This window comes from Ictidomys tridecemlineatus, chromosome 1 (assembly GCF_052094955.1).
Source record: "Ictidomys tridecemlineatus isolate mIctTri1 chromosome 1, mIctTri1.hap1, whole genome shotgun sequence".
Taxonomy (NCBI): Eukaryota; Metazoa; Chordata; class Mammalia; order Rodentia; family Sciuridae; genus Ictidomys; species Ictidomys tridecemlineatus.
Window position 1 is genome coordinate 29,776,274 of NC_135477.1, and position 12,713 is coordinate 29,788,986.

At 44.5% G+C, this 12,713-nt stretch overlaps 1 protein-coding gene across 4 annotated transcripts in view; it reads left to right on the top strand.

Moving 5' to 3' along the window:
* Positions 1–518: 518 nt before the first annotated feature.
* Positions 519–12,713, top strand: part of Pik3ap1 (phosphoinositide-3-kinase adaptor protein 1) — a 116,484-nt gene continuing 104,289 nt past the window's right edge. For 2 of the 4 annotated variants that reach the window (XM_078033554.1, XM_078033685.1), the window contains exons 1-2: positions 797–987; positions 11,785–12,204. In XM_078033554.1, the coding sequence (XP_077889680.1) occupies positions 975–987; positions 11,785–12,204 (433 nt within the window). In that variant the 5' untranslated portion in view covers positions 797–974. Of the gene's footprint in view, positions 988–11,784; positions 12,205–12,713 lie in introns of all 4 variants that reach the window. The other 2 variants (XM_078033644.1, XM_040272662.2) reach the window with 2 other exon arrangements.

Here is a 12,713-nt window from a genome sequence, read left to right on the forward strand (position 1 = left end):
TTATTCAGATAGGTTGTAGGAGCAGGCAAAGAGAGGAGGACACGAAGGAGCACGTGCCAGCAAAGGATACGCAGGAGCCCTATCTCTGGAATCAACCCGGTCTGGAATTGACATTTGGGAGCATTTATTTTCTGTGGAATCCTAAGCAAGAAATTGGGTCAATGACCGCGATAAATGCTACCTGGAAGGGTTTGAGGTTGCAATGCGTACATTACATGCGTAATGCCGCTGAGCGTAGAACAGCATAATAATTGGGAATGATAACCCTCATACATTCATCATTTGAGATTATATTTAACTTTCATGTGCCATCAGGAGACCAGATCCAAGGAATTGCAGAAGAGTCACAGGAGGGTACCCAAGGGCAACGCCAAGTCCCCAGGGCCAAGTGCCCCCTCCTTCTCTTCTTCCCCTTCCTGAGCCGCCCCCCCCCCCCCGCCTTGCTGCGGAGGCAGCGGCTCAGGGACAAGCCCCAGGGGATGAGGAGGTGGCTGGGACGCCTCACCTAAGGTCCCTGAATTCGAACAGCCCTCTCCTCTCCTTTTATTCACCCCAACAGCCCCACCTCGGACTGTTCTTTGGTGGCTGATCAAGAACCAGTCCGGTTTTCACGAGAAGTGGGGCGCAAGAGGCGCCAAGCCCCTGCCTCCTCTCTTCCCCCGCGTACTGGGCCGTGCAGGGAGCGGGCCGGCCTTGGGGTCCGCGTAGGTTCTCACTTCCCCTCCCCAACTGCCTCTGGTGCAGGTGCCACAGCCGAGTCCCTCAGGCGGGGCGGGCCTTGTGGACACGCCCTCGCGGCGAGTCCTCGCGGCCTGTCTGGAGGAAGCGCCAGAGCAGACGCTGGTCCTGCGCGGAGCCGGTTGCCACTCCCGCCCCGCGCCCAGGGACAGACACCGCTCGGACACATCTCCAAGCACCGGGTACCGAGCACCGGGCACGCTTTAAGCAGGCGATGTGAACTGCCCCCCCGCGACATGGCAGCCTCAGGTGGGTCGGTGACAGCGCGCGGGCGCTCCCCGGAGCCTCCCCACTCGCGCGCACCTTGTCCCCCGTGCCGCCCTCTGGCGCCCACCCGCGCCCTTCGGGGCGTTCTCCCTCTCTCGCTTCTGTTTGCTGGGAACTTGTGTGGTTTCTGGTTTTCTCTCTGTTCCTAGTTGCAAACTTTCCACCTCAACTTTCCCATGTTCCTATTCCCAGACTGTTGAGCGATTCTCTTCAACTCCTGCCAGACTCTAGCGACTCTGGGCTTTAAGTCTCCTTTTCTTCCTCCAGTTCAGCCTCTTGGAGCTTCTGAGGGTCATTTCCTTCAGTCCCACCAACTCTGTGAACTTAGAGACTTAGTGAAAGAAAGGTGGAGGACTGAGTTGTCTACACCGGCGGAAAGCTTCTCTTAGGGTCTCATCCTACCGATAGGGGGCGCTCACACAGTCCTAAGCGATGCTGGGAGATCAGAGGTGGTCCTGGAACCAGCTTCCCAAGCTCCCTTCCTCTCCATCCATCCCAGGTTTTGCGTTTTGTACCTTGGAATTTTGTTAGGAATCTGGGAACACAATTTCTTGAACTACTTTTCCTGTGTCTTTTGCAGAACTTTGGGTAGTAGGGGGAGCTGAGTAAATCTTCCCATTAGAAAGAGCCAGAAGACTTTTTCTGTCTGGTCTGGGGCTCCTTTCTGGTAAGTCACTTACCACAGTTGGCAGTCACTCACTGAGACCCAGGACAAGCCACATGATACTGATAATGATCAGAGACAACTCATGAGCTCTTACTATGTACTCCAGTGGATATCATACACCTACTGTGTTCTCACTGGTGACCAGGGCAGCCCAATTTCTCTTCTCCACGAGTTTATGGTATTATGGTGAAAACAAAAAGTAAACAGGGAATTACTAGATGAGAGGAGATAGAGTTACCATGTTTGCAAACAAGTCTACATTTATTTTCCCAGCCTGTCTTAGGATGTTTTAGTAGAGACAAGATGTGAAAACAGAATGAAATAAAAAATAAACAAAAAACAGTGGAAGGCACTGTTCTTGGAGGATGTGAGCAGGTGCTAGGATGAAGAGCCAGCTCTCTCCAGATCTGCCAAGGTCTAGCCTCGTCATGGTGCTTTGGAAGCAGGGATAGGGTAGGAAAGGCCAAGGGTGAAAGTTCTGTTAGCTTTGGTGATACAGGCTCATCGTTTTAGGGGGTGGGAAGATGGCTCCTTGGCTGGGCTCTGGAGGTTAGAAGAAGATGTATTTTGAGTAAGGAGCCTGTGATAATAATAGACTGGTGGTCCAGGTGTTCCATTTGAAAGCTAAAGCAGAGTTCTAGAGAGGGAGTTCATTCATTGGAATGCTTACTGTTTTCTGGCAGTATTCTAGGAGTCAGGTGTCCATTGAGGAAACAAAGAAGACAAAAGCCATGCTCCCCAGGGAGTTTGCTGAGCAGGAAAGGCAAGTACTTGGTATGATCTATACTATGGGAAAACAGGATCGAGAGGTAAGGAGGATGGGTTAGAATTTTGAATGGAGACAGCAGGTCTCCCCTCATGGAGAAAGGGAAATTGAAGCCCACACATGGACAAAGAAAGGGAGGGTACCCTGTGAGGGAGAATGGACCAGGCAAGGGGTCCACATGTGTTTAAGAAATAGGGAGAGGACCAGAGTGGCTGGGACAGGTGGGTGATGTGGGAGGAGACAAGCCTCTGAGGAAATGGCTGGAAACAGGTCCTGGGCTGCTGTGTACAGGAAACAGCAAATCAGGAGAGGCTTTCAGCACAGGAGACCAAGCAAACTGCTCTCTCTCATCAGTGTCGTGTGTGTGTGTGTGTGTGTGTGTGTGTGTGTGTGTGTGTGTGTGTGTGTCTCCAGTGGGCATAGCTAAAGAGTCTGAAAGGGGGGTGTTCCAGTTCAGATGGGGAGCCCAGAGGTCAGAGACCTCTGTAATGGTTAGAGCTGTCAGACCCTCTTGCTGTCAGCACCCTCTGTGGTAAGACCCAGCCAGGTGCTGCAATGAGAGTTGGCCCCCTGAAGTCCCTGGGGAAACTTGAGGTCCGTAGGACAAGGACTCATGGGAGCGGGTCATAGTGGAAAAGCCATGCCTCTTGCCAGGGTGCTGTAGGCTCAGGAGTCATCTGGACCATCTTTCCACATGGTCACCTTACTTTAAAAACAGCTTTATTGGGTTATTTTCACATGCCAGGCAGTTCACCCATTTAAAATGTACACTTTGGTGGTTTTAAGTGTCTTCACAGAGGTGTGAAGACACCATCACATAAGATGGTCAATTTTAGTCAAGTGTAGAGAATTCTCATCACCTCAAAAAGAAACTCTGTACTCTGGTTTCTTTCCTCCCACCCATTCTCTCCTCCTCTCCAGGCCTGAAGGTCTTTGTCTCTGTGTATTTCCCTGCTTTGGGCTTTTACATGCATGAGATCCCATGGTGTGTGTTCTTTGGTGATGGGCTTCCTTCACCAGCATCATGTTTTCACCCGACCGCAGTTTGGGTCATACCTCATTCCTTTCTGCTGTCTAATCCTCTGGTCTTCTTAAAATTCCCTTCCTCTGAAGGGTAAGCATTGGTCTTTTATTTCCTGAAAGACGTGTTTGTTTGTTGAAATTCTGGAGAATCGTGTCTCCTTGTCTCTGAAGGAAGCTTGGGGGAACAAGATAAAATGGAATCAGTTTCTAGGGCCTGGTGGCACCTTGTGTGTTGCCTAGTGAGACAGGAGAGAAGCTGTGACTTTCCAAGGGACAGAACTGTGACAGGAGAAGACTAGAGCCCTCTCCTCCGTGTGTCAGCCTCTGAATTGTAGGGAAAGCTCTCATCCTTGTCCTGTCTGCTCTTTCCATGGCTTTTCTTATCTCCAGGTCCTCTGTCACACCTGGGCTTACAGCACCATCAGGCTGGAAGGGACTTTTAGTTATTTTTTTCTTTTTTTGTCATCTTACCTCCATCTGACCTTTGAGGTCTTTCCGTACTTTTGCCAAGTTTCTAAATTGAAATGCTTTCAGAGATAGGAAGCTTCTTGTGTGGTTCATTTCCAGATCTCTCTCTCTCTCTCTCTCTCTCTCTCTCTCTCTCTCTCTCTCTCTCTCTCTCTCGATCACCTTCCTGATTTATGGTGCTCATATTCAAACATGAGAATCCAGGCAGATGGACAGGGTGCCAGTCATCTGAGAGCTAAAGAAACGCTCTGAACTGGGTGGGCTGAGAAGCTTCCTGGCACTTCCTCCCTGGAGTTTTCTCCAAGGGATTCTGAATCATTTAATGATCCAGATTTAATGAATCATTCCAGATTCTTTCAGTCATGTATTTCTTCCCATCATTGGGACTCCCCTGTTGCCCCTTCCTCCACCACTCTCCATTCCCCTCTATAGCCAACCCTGCTCTTTAGGCTTTACAAGAACAGAGAGCTTTTCTTGGTTCTGTCCTGTGTTTGTAGACTCCTTGCTGTTTTTTTTTTTTAATTTTTAGTTTTTTAATTTTTAGTTGTAGTTGAACACCATATCTTTATTTTATTTATTTATATGTGGTGCTGAGGATGGAACCCAGTACCTCACACATGCTAGGCCAGCGCTCTACCAGTGAGCCACAACCCCAGCCCCTCCTTGCTGGTTCTTAGTTTCTCTGATAAATCAAAAAATGAGAGAAAAAATTTCAGAGCTTGGGGAGAAATGACTTACGATTTAAAGGAAGGGAATTATAATTGAAGAAAAGCTGTGTGTTCCCTACACAAGGCAGAACTGCTGACCAAGCATTCAATCCTGTGTTGTTACCTAGTGTGTCAGGGAGGAACTTGAACTTCTACTTTGGACTTTTGTATAACTTCCCCAGCTTTCAGTTTCGGTAGCACAGCAGAATCCAGGAAGATGGTAGATTTCATTGTCCTCATTGACACTGAGGCAACATTTGTCCAGATTTGGCGTACTGGTCTAAGTCACCCTACAAGCGTCTAAATAGGTTGTGATATAAACTAGTCTGAGGCAATAACCACTTCCTTCTCAAGTACCTTTGTTTTCCGCATTACTGGAGTTTGAACCCAGGGGCGCTCTACCACTGAGCCACACTCCCAGCCCTTTCTATTTTTTATTTTGAGACAGGGTCTCACTCAGTTGCCCAGGCTGGCCTGGAACTCGTGATCCACCTGCCTCAGCTGCCGAGTTGCCAGAATTACAGATGTGCACCACCTCACCCAGCTCTCCTCAAACACTCATACCCAGTGGGGGATAGAATTTAACATTGGTACTCCAGGAATGAGCCTTTGTAAGTAGCTGTTCACCATAGAGAAGAGGCTGACCTCTGAAGTGTTTTTTTTTTTAATTTCAATTGTATTTCTAATAAACTTTTATTTTAGAACAGTTTTATATTTCCAGAAAAACTTCAAAGATAGGACAGAGAGTTTCCATATACAGTAAACACAGTTTCTCTGAATATATTAGCATCTTCTATTAATGTGGTGCATTTGCTACAATTAATGAACCAGGATTGATCACTTATTTTTTAACTAGTTTGTGTTGGATTCAGATTTCCTCAGCTCTTAGACAATGCCCTTTTGGTGTTCCAGGATCCCACCCCAGATACAAAGTTACATTTAGTAGCTATGTTTCCTTATACTCTTCCTGTCTGGAATTTTCCCTGGTTTTGATGGCCTTAACAATTTTGAGGAATGATTTTGTGGAATGTCTCTCAGTTGGCATTTGTCTGATATTTTTCTTACAATTAGACTTAGATGATGGTTTGGGGGAAGGAAGAGCACAGAGTTAAAGTGCCCTTTTTATCAGTCCTATCAAGGCTTACAGAGCATGGTTTATGGTTGTTGATATTGACCTTGATCACTGAACTGAGACAGTGTTTGCCAGATTTCTCTACTGTGAAGTTACTTTTTCTCTTTTCCTTTCCGTACTGTGCTCATTGGAAAGAGCTCACTATGCACAGCCTACACTTAAACATTATGCTCTTCTTGCCTGAAGGTGGAGTTATCTACATAAATTATTTGGAGTTCTTCTGCATGGGAGATTTGTCTCATTTCCCCAATTTATTTAATAACTCATGGATATTTATTTTATACTTTGCATTATAATTCAATATTATGTATTTTGTTGCTCATATTGGTCCAGCTTTGGCTATCTGGAATTCTTCCAGTTGAGTCTTGTGTCCCTTTGATATATGCCTGTCATTATATTTTTGAGCTCTTTCTTACTTTCTGGCACTACAAGATGCTCCAGGCTCTTTTTGTATATTTCCTGCTCCCCCCATATGTAATCCTAGAATCAGTCATTTCCCTAAGGAGCCCAGGTTTCTTTTATTGGACAATAATATTTGGAACCAATGGTGATAGATGTGTGTTAATTATATTTTCTAAATTATATTCTGCATTTTCTTGACTTTAAAAACAAGACACATCTTAGAAATTAAAAGCACAGGCCAGGTATGGTGGCACACACCTGTAATCCAAGCAGCTCGGGAGGCTGAGGCAGGTGGATTACGAGTTCAAAGCCAGCCTTGGCAAAAGCAAGGTGCTAAGCATCTCAGTGAGACCCTGTCTCTAAATAAAATACAAAACAGGGCTGGGGATGTGGCTCAGTGATCGAGTTCAATCCCTGGGTACCACCACTCCCCCAAAAAAGAAATTAAAAGCATTGGCTTTGGAGTCAGTTGGATCTGGGTTCAAATCTTGATCAGGGGCTAACAGTGTGATCTTGAGCAGTAGCTAATCTTTAGTGAGTTTTAATATTGGTGGATGTTCCAAGGATTTAATGAGAGAACACACTTGAGGTGCTTAGCAGAGTGACTGGCACATGTCGGTGTTCAGTGCTGAATGACAATTTGAACTTAAGTCTTTAATGAATACCAAGTATTGTGACATGCTGTTCCAGAGAGCAGGAGCTGGTGAGCAGCATCCAGAGTGACTCCAGTGGTATTCATTAAGTGGTACACTTTACTTTTGGGTCACTAAATCCTTCTCATAAAATTGGAGTAATTTCATGGCCACATGGTCTTCAGGGCAGCATACAATTGTTCTTTTCTGCTAAATTAGTGCTGAAACACCTTGTTTTTTTTTTTTTTTTTTTTTTTTTGGTACCAAGGATTGAACCCAGGGGCACTTTACCATTAAGCAACATCCAGCCCTTTTTAGTTTTTATTTTTGAGATATGGTCTTGCTAAGTCGCTTAAGGTCTCATTAAGTTGCCTAGACTGGCCTTGAACTTGTGATCCTCCTACCTTTTCCATAAAAAGTTTTCTTTTTAAAAAAAATATTTATTTTTTAGAAGTATTTGGACACAATACTTTTATTTTATTTATTTATTTTTATGTGGTGCTCAGGATCGAACCCAGGGCCTCACACATGCTAGATGAGTGCTCTGCCACTGAGCCACAACCCTAGCCCTAAAGAGATTGTTTTTAAATGGAAGTCTGCAACATTGACACATTGCTTCATCCTCCACAGTAACTGGGATGACAGGGGTGCACCACCATGCCTGGCTCCACCTTGCCTTCTGATGGTTCCTATGTTCCAGGAAATCCCCTTCCTGCTGCTTTACTTTCTTGCCATCATTTGTCAGTCCTGTTGAAGGCATCACCCTTTGGTTCTTCATCACTATTGTGTGGGGCCACAGCTCTCCCTTTCTGAAGTCTTATTCTCCTTCTGCTTATTTGCCCAAATTGCTGACATGGTACTTTGTAGAATTATCTGTATGGGGAAAGAGGTAGTGGCTACCCTTTCTTGTTTTTGCATTTATTTTTTGTATGAGCTCAGTGTCTATAACCTTGCATCCTTAATATTGCAGTGAGATGTGAAGTCTTATGCATTTCCTATCTGACGACTCATGATCATGCAAACTCGTTTACAATAACACTTCCCACTTAGAGCATTTGCCTTTTAGGATAAAACAGCCATAATAAAGAGGGACAGAAAAAATGGAAATGTATTCTGACACTTGAACTGCTTTTCTCACTGCAAGTTCTACACTTTGGTAGTTGTGTTAATTTTTATGCCTTCTATGGACCTGAAATTATGTTTTTGTTGAGATATAAATATTCTACCCTGAAAGAAAAAGAGGAAAAAAAAAAAGACCCACTCAGCAAAGTTGTTTTTTTTTTTTTTTTTTTTTTTTACGGAAGTCTGCAACATTGGCACATTCAAATTTTGTCCTTCATCTGCTTCAATTTTGGAATCACACTAAGCATTCCTAAAAAGGCCTGTTTTATTCACAAGTGAGGAAGTGGAGGGGGCTGGGAGTCGAGTTCCCTGAGGAGCCACACATGTCCACGCCACCATCTGAATCGCTCCCTGGCTTTCTCCCGTTTCATATCATCTTCTGGTGACTTAAAAAGTTTGCACACATTCCCTCAGGAAGTATTCCCAGGCTGATCCACTTACTCCTGCTAATCAGCCAATTAGGTTTTCTATTAACACTTGATTAGGGATCCAGAGAAGCAGGGTTCCCAAAAGAAAGAACTCCAAGCTTTGGTTTTATTTGTATTAAAATTTTTGTTTTGTAATATTATCCTAGGGGAAATCAGAGCAGTTTTGGGTTTACATTTTCATTTTTTTTTTTTGGCAGGGGAGGGGTGGGTAGGGATTGAACTCAGGGGGACTCGACCACTGAGCCACATCCCCATCCTTTTTTATATATTTTTAGAGACAGGGTTTCACTGAGTTGCTTAGCGCCTCGCTAAGTTGCTGAGATTGGCTTTGAACTTGTGGTTCTCCTCCCTCCGCCTCCTGAGCTGCTGGGATTATAGGCCTTTGATGCTTCGCCAGGCTTACATTTTTATCGTTTTTAAACTTTGAATATAATGGTGGATAGGGGCAAGAAAGAGGAGTCCTCCCATGATCTCTTCAGAGCTTCGAGCTTCCTGGTCTTTCCCCAGGTCTGCCTGTGACCTCCTCTCTTGGAACTGCTCAGTGATCTGTGGTCTAGGAATGTCATTTAATGGTGAAAATCTACAACTTAGATGATTTCTCAGTTTCACAAAATGTGACCACCTTCCTTCTGTGATGAGGAGGAAGGGTCCAGCCTCATTAAGAGATGTGTGGACACTGTGCTCATCTCTTCCAAATCATTCCCCAAACCGTGGATTAAAACAGTGGAGACAAGAACCCAGAGCTGTACTAACCTATGTTAATAGTTTATCTTCTACATTTCCCTTTGTCTAATCCAATGGATTTCTATTATTCCCCTCCCCAACCTTTATTGTTTTGGGTTAGCATCCACAAATCAGAGAGAATAGTCTGCCTTTGTTTTTGGGGGATTGGCTTATTTCACTTAGCATGATATTCTCCAGTTCCATCATTTACCGGCAAATGCCATAATTTCATTCTTCTTTATAGCCGAATAATATTTCATTGTGTATATATGCCACATTTTCTTTATCCGTGTATCCATTGGGGGATACATAGGTTGTTTCTATAGCTTGGCTATTATGAGTTGAGCTGCTATAAACATTGATGTGGCTGCATCACTGAAGAAATGCTGTTTTTAAGTCCTTTGGGTATAGACCAAGGAGTGGGATATCTGAGTCAAATGGTGGTTCCACTTCAAGTTCTTTAAGGAATTTCCATACTGCTTTCCATAGTGGTTGTTCCAATTCACAGTTCCACCAACAATGTATGAGTGTACCTTTCTCCCCACATCCTCCCCAACATTTATTGTTACTTATATTCTTTATAATTGCCATTCTGACTAGAATGAGATGGAATCTTTTCATTTCTCTAATTTCGAGGGATGTTGAAACATTTTTTAATACATTTGTTGGTTGATTGTATATCACCTTCTGAGAAGTGTTTGTTCAGTTTCTTTACCAATTTATTGTTTGGGTTACTTATTTTTCTTAAGTTTTTTGAGCTCTTTGTATGTACCGGAAATTAATGCCTTATTTAAGGTGCGGGTGGCAAAGATTTTCTCCCATTCTGTAGGATCTTTGTACATATTCTTGATTGTTTCCTTTGCTGTGAAGCTTTTCAGTTTGATATCATCCCATTTATTGATTCTTGATTTAACTTCTTATGCTTTAGAAGTCTTGTTGAGAAATTTGGTTCCTAAGCCAACATGTTGGAAAGTTGAGTCTACTTTTTCTTCTAGTAAGTGCAGAGTCTGTGGTCTAATGCCTAGGTCCTTGATCCACATGTGTAGGGTGAGATATAGAGGTTCAATTTCATTCTATTACATATGGATTTCCAGTTTGCCCAGCACCATTTGTTGAAAAGGCTGTTTTTTTCTCCACTGTATGTTTATGGCGCCTCTGTCTAGGATGAGATAACTGTATTTATATAGGTTTGTCTCTGTTTCTTCTATTCTGTTCCATTGGTCTTCATGTCTGTTTTGGTGCCAATACCATGCTGGTTTTGTTACTATGGCTTTGTAGTATAATTTCAGGTCTGGTATTATGATGTTTCTGCATCACTTTTTGTGCTAAGGATTGCTTTGGCTATTCTGGGCTTTTTATTTTTCCCAACGAATTTTATGACTGATTTTTCTATTTCTATGAAGAATGTCATTGGGATCTTTATAGGCCTTGCATTAAATCTGTATAGCACTTTTGGTAGTATGGCCATTTTGATAATATTAATTCTGTCTATCCAGGAACATGGGAGATCCTTCAATTTTATGAAGTCTGCTTCAATTTCTTTTAGTATTCTGTAGTTTTCATTGTAGAGGTCTTTCACCTCTTTGGTTAGGTTGATTCCCATTTTTTTTGTCTATTATAAAAGGAGTAATTTTCCTAATTTCTCTTTCAGTTGATATATCTTTTCCTATCCCTTTAATTTCTTTCTTTCATCTGATTGCTCTGGCTAGGGTTTCGAGGACTATGTTGAATAGGAGTGGTAAGAGAGGGCATTCCTGTCTTGTTCCAGTTTTTAGAGGGAATGCTTTCAGTTTTTCTCCAGTTAAAATGGCGTTGGCCTTGGTTCAGTGTTTATAGCTTTTAAATTGTTGAGGTATGTCCTGACTATTCCTAGTTTTTTTTTTTAAAGTGTTTTGAGCATGAGTGGATGCTAATTTTTGTCAAATGCTTTTTCTGCATTTATTGAGATAATCATGTGATTCTTGTCATTAAGTCTGTTGATGTGGTGAATTACGTTTATTGATTTCTGTATGTTGAACCAAACCTTGCATCCTTGGGATGAATCCCACTTGATTGTCTTTTTAATATGTTTTTGTATGCGATTTGCTAGCATTCGTTGAGAATTTTTGTGTCAATGTTCATCAGGGATGTCGGCCTGAGGTTTTCTTTCCTTGATGAATCTCTTCTAAGATTCTTGACAGAGGTCCTGAGGGGAGGCAGCAGGGGCTGGCCAAAGCCTGGACTGGTAGCCCAGGGTCACCCTGAGTGTGCATCCCAACTGTGCCACCAATTTGCTGAGTGTGAATTCGAGCAAGACTCTTAATATTCCCAGACAAGTGTTTCTTTCATGTGCAAATGAGAGTTGGTCCAAGTGATCCCCAAAGCCCCTTTGGCCCCTGTTTCTGCATTTGTACTTTAATAGAGGGAGAAGAAGAAAGTTCATGTTACAGACCAGGTGTGGGGAGGGGCACCTTACATAGGCAGTGTGCTAAAAAGAGAGCAGGAAACAGTGAGAGCTATACAATGTTGTTGTTGCTACAATTATTGCAGTTGTAATCCCAGACTGCACCTCTGCTGCCTGGGAGGAATGACTGGCACACATTTACTGCGGGAGGCGGATGACAACTGGTGTCAGGCCCCTTGCCTGGACGCTACATCCTTGCTGGTTGTGGGAAACCTCCTAGAAGGAGCAAGTGTGTTAACAAGCGTCCCTGCCTCCTTCTTGCCCAGGGGTGCCCAGAAGATGTGACATCCTCATAATCTACAGCCCGGATGCAGAGGAATGGTGCCAATACCTCCAGGACCTTTTCCTGACCAGTCGGCAGGTCCGCAGCCGGAAGATGCTGACACACCGGCTGGGCCCCCAGACCTCCTTTTCTGCCGAGGACCTGCACCTCTTCCTGAGCCCCCGCTGCGTGTTGGTGCTGCTGTCTGCAGAGCTGGTGCAGCACTTCTACCAGCCTGCGCTGCTGCCTGTGCTGCAGAGGGCCTTCCAGCCGCCACGACGCGTGGTCAGGCTGCTGTGTGGGGTTCAGGGCAGTGAGGAGGAATTCTCGCACTTCTTCCCCAACTGGACCCACTGGCAGGAGCTCACCTGTGACGACGAGCCTGAGATCTACCTGGAGGCCATGAGGAAAGCCATTTCTGAAGGTAAGGATTTCTTCTCTGGTGTTCTATACTAGGGCAAAAGTCTTGTTTCTGGAATTTTCTATGCCTTGCAAGACACAGGACAGGTTCCAGCATGGAACAGGCAGGGTGGAAGGCAGAGACTCAGTTTGGTATAGGAGTGAGGAACGCGGCTGCCAGCCCTCATGCTTGGTCAATTCCGTGTTATTGTCACATGACCCTGACATTTCTGATGAAAAGGCGTCCCTTTTGGAGAACATGTTTATGGAGAAGCAGCCCTCCTCCTCTCTGCTGCCCGCCAGCCTAGCTTCTGTCTCTTGCCCTGCTTCTCCTTTTAAAGTGCGAAAATTCCAATCCTTTCTGCCAGAGATAGTAACGTCAGTGTCCCCAGGAAGTGTGACACATGCTCTGATTAATAGTAGCAGAAGTCATACCCGGATGGATGCATGTCACGGCCTCTCTTCCTCTTTTGGTCTTCTGGTTTTTGCCTTGCTGTGGGCTATTCATGGATCATCTAGTCTCCTGACACTAAC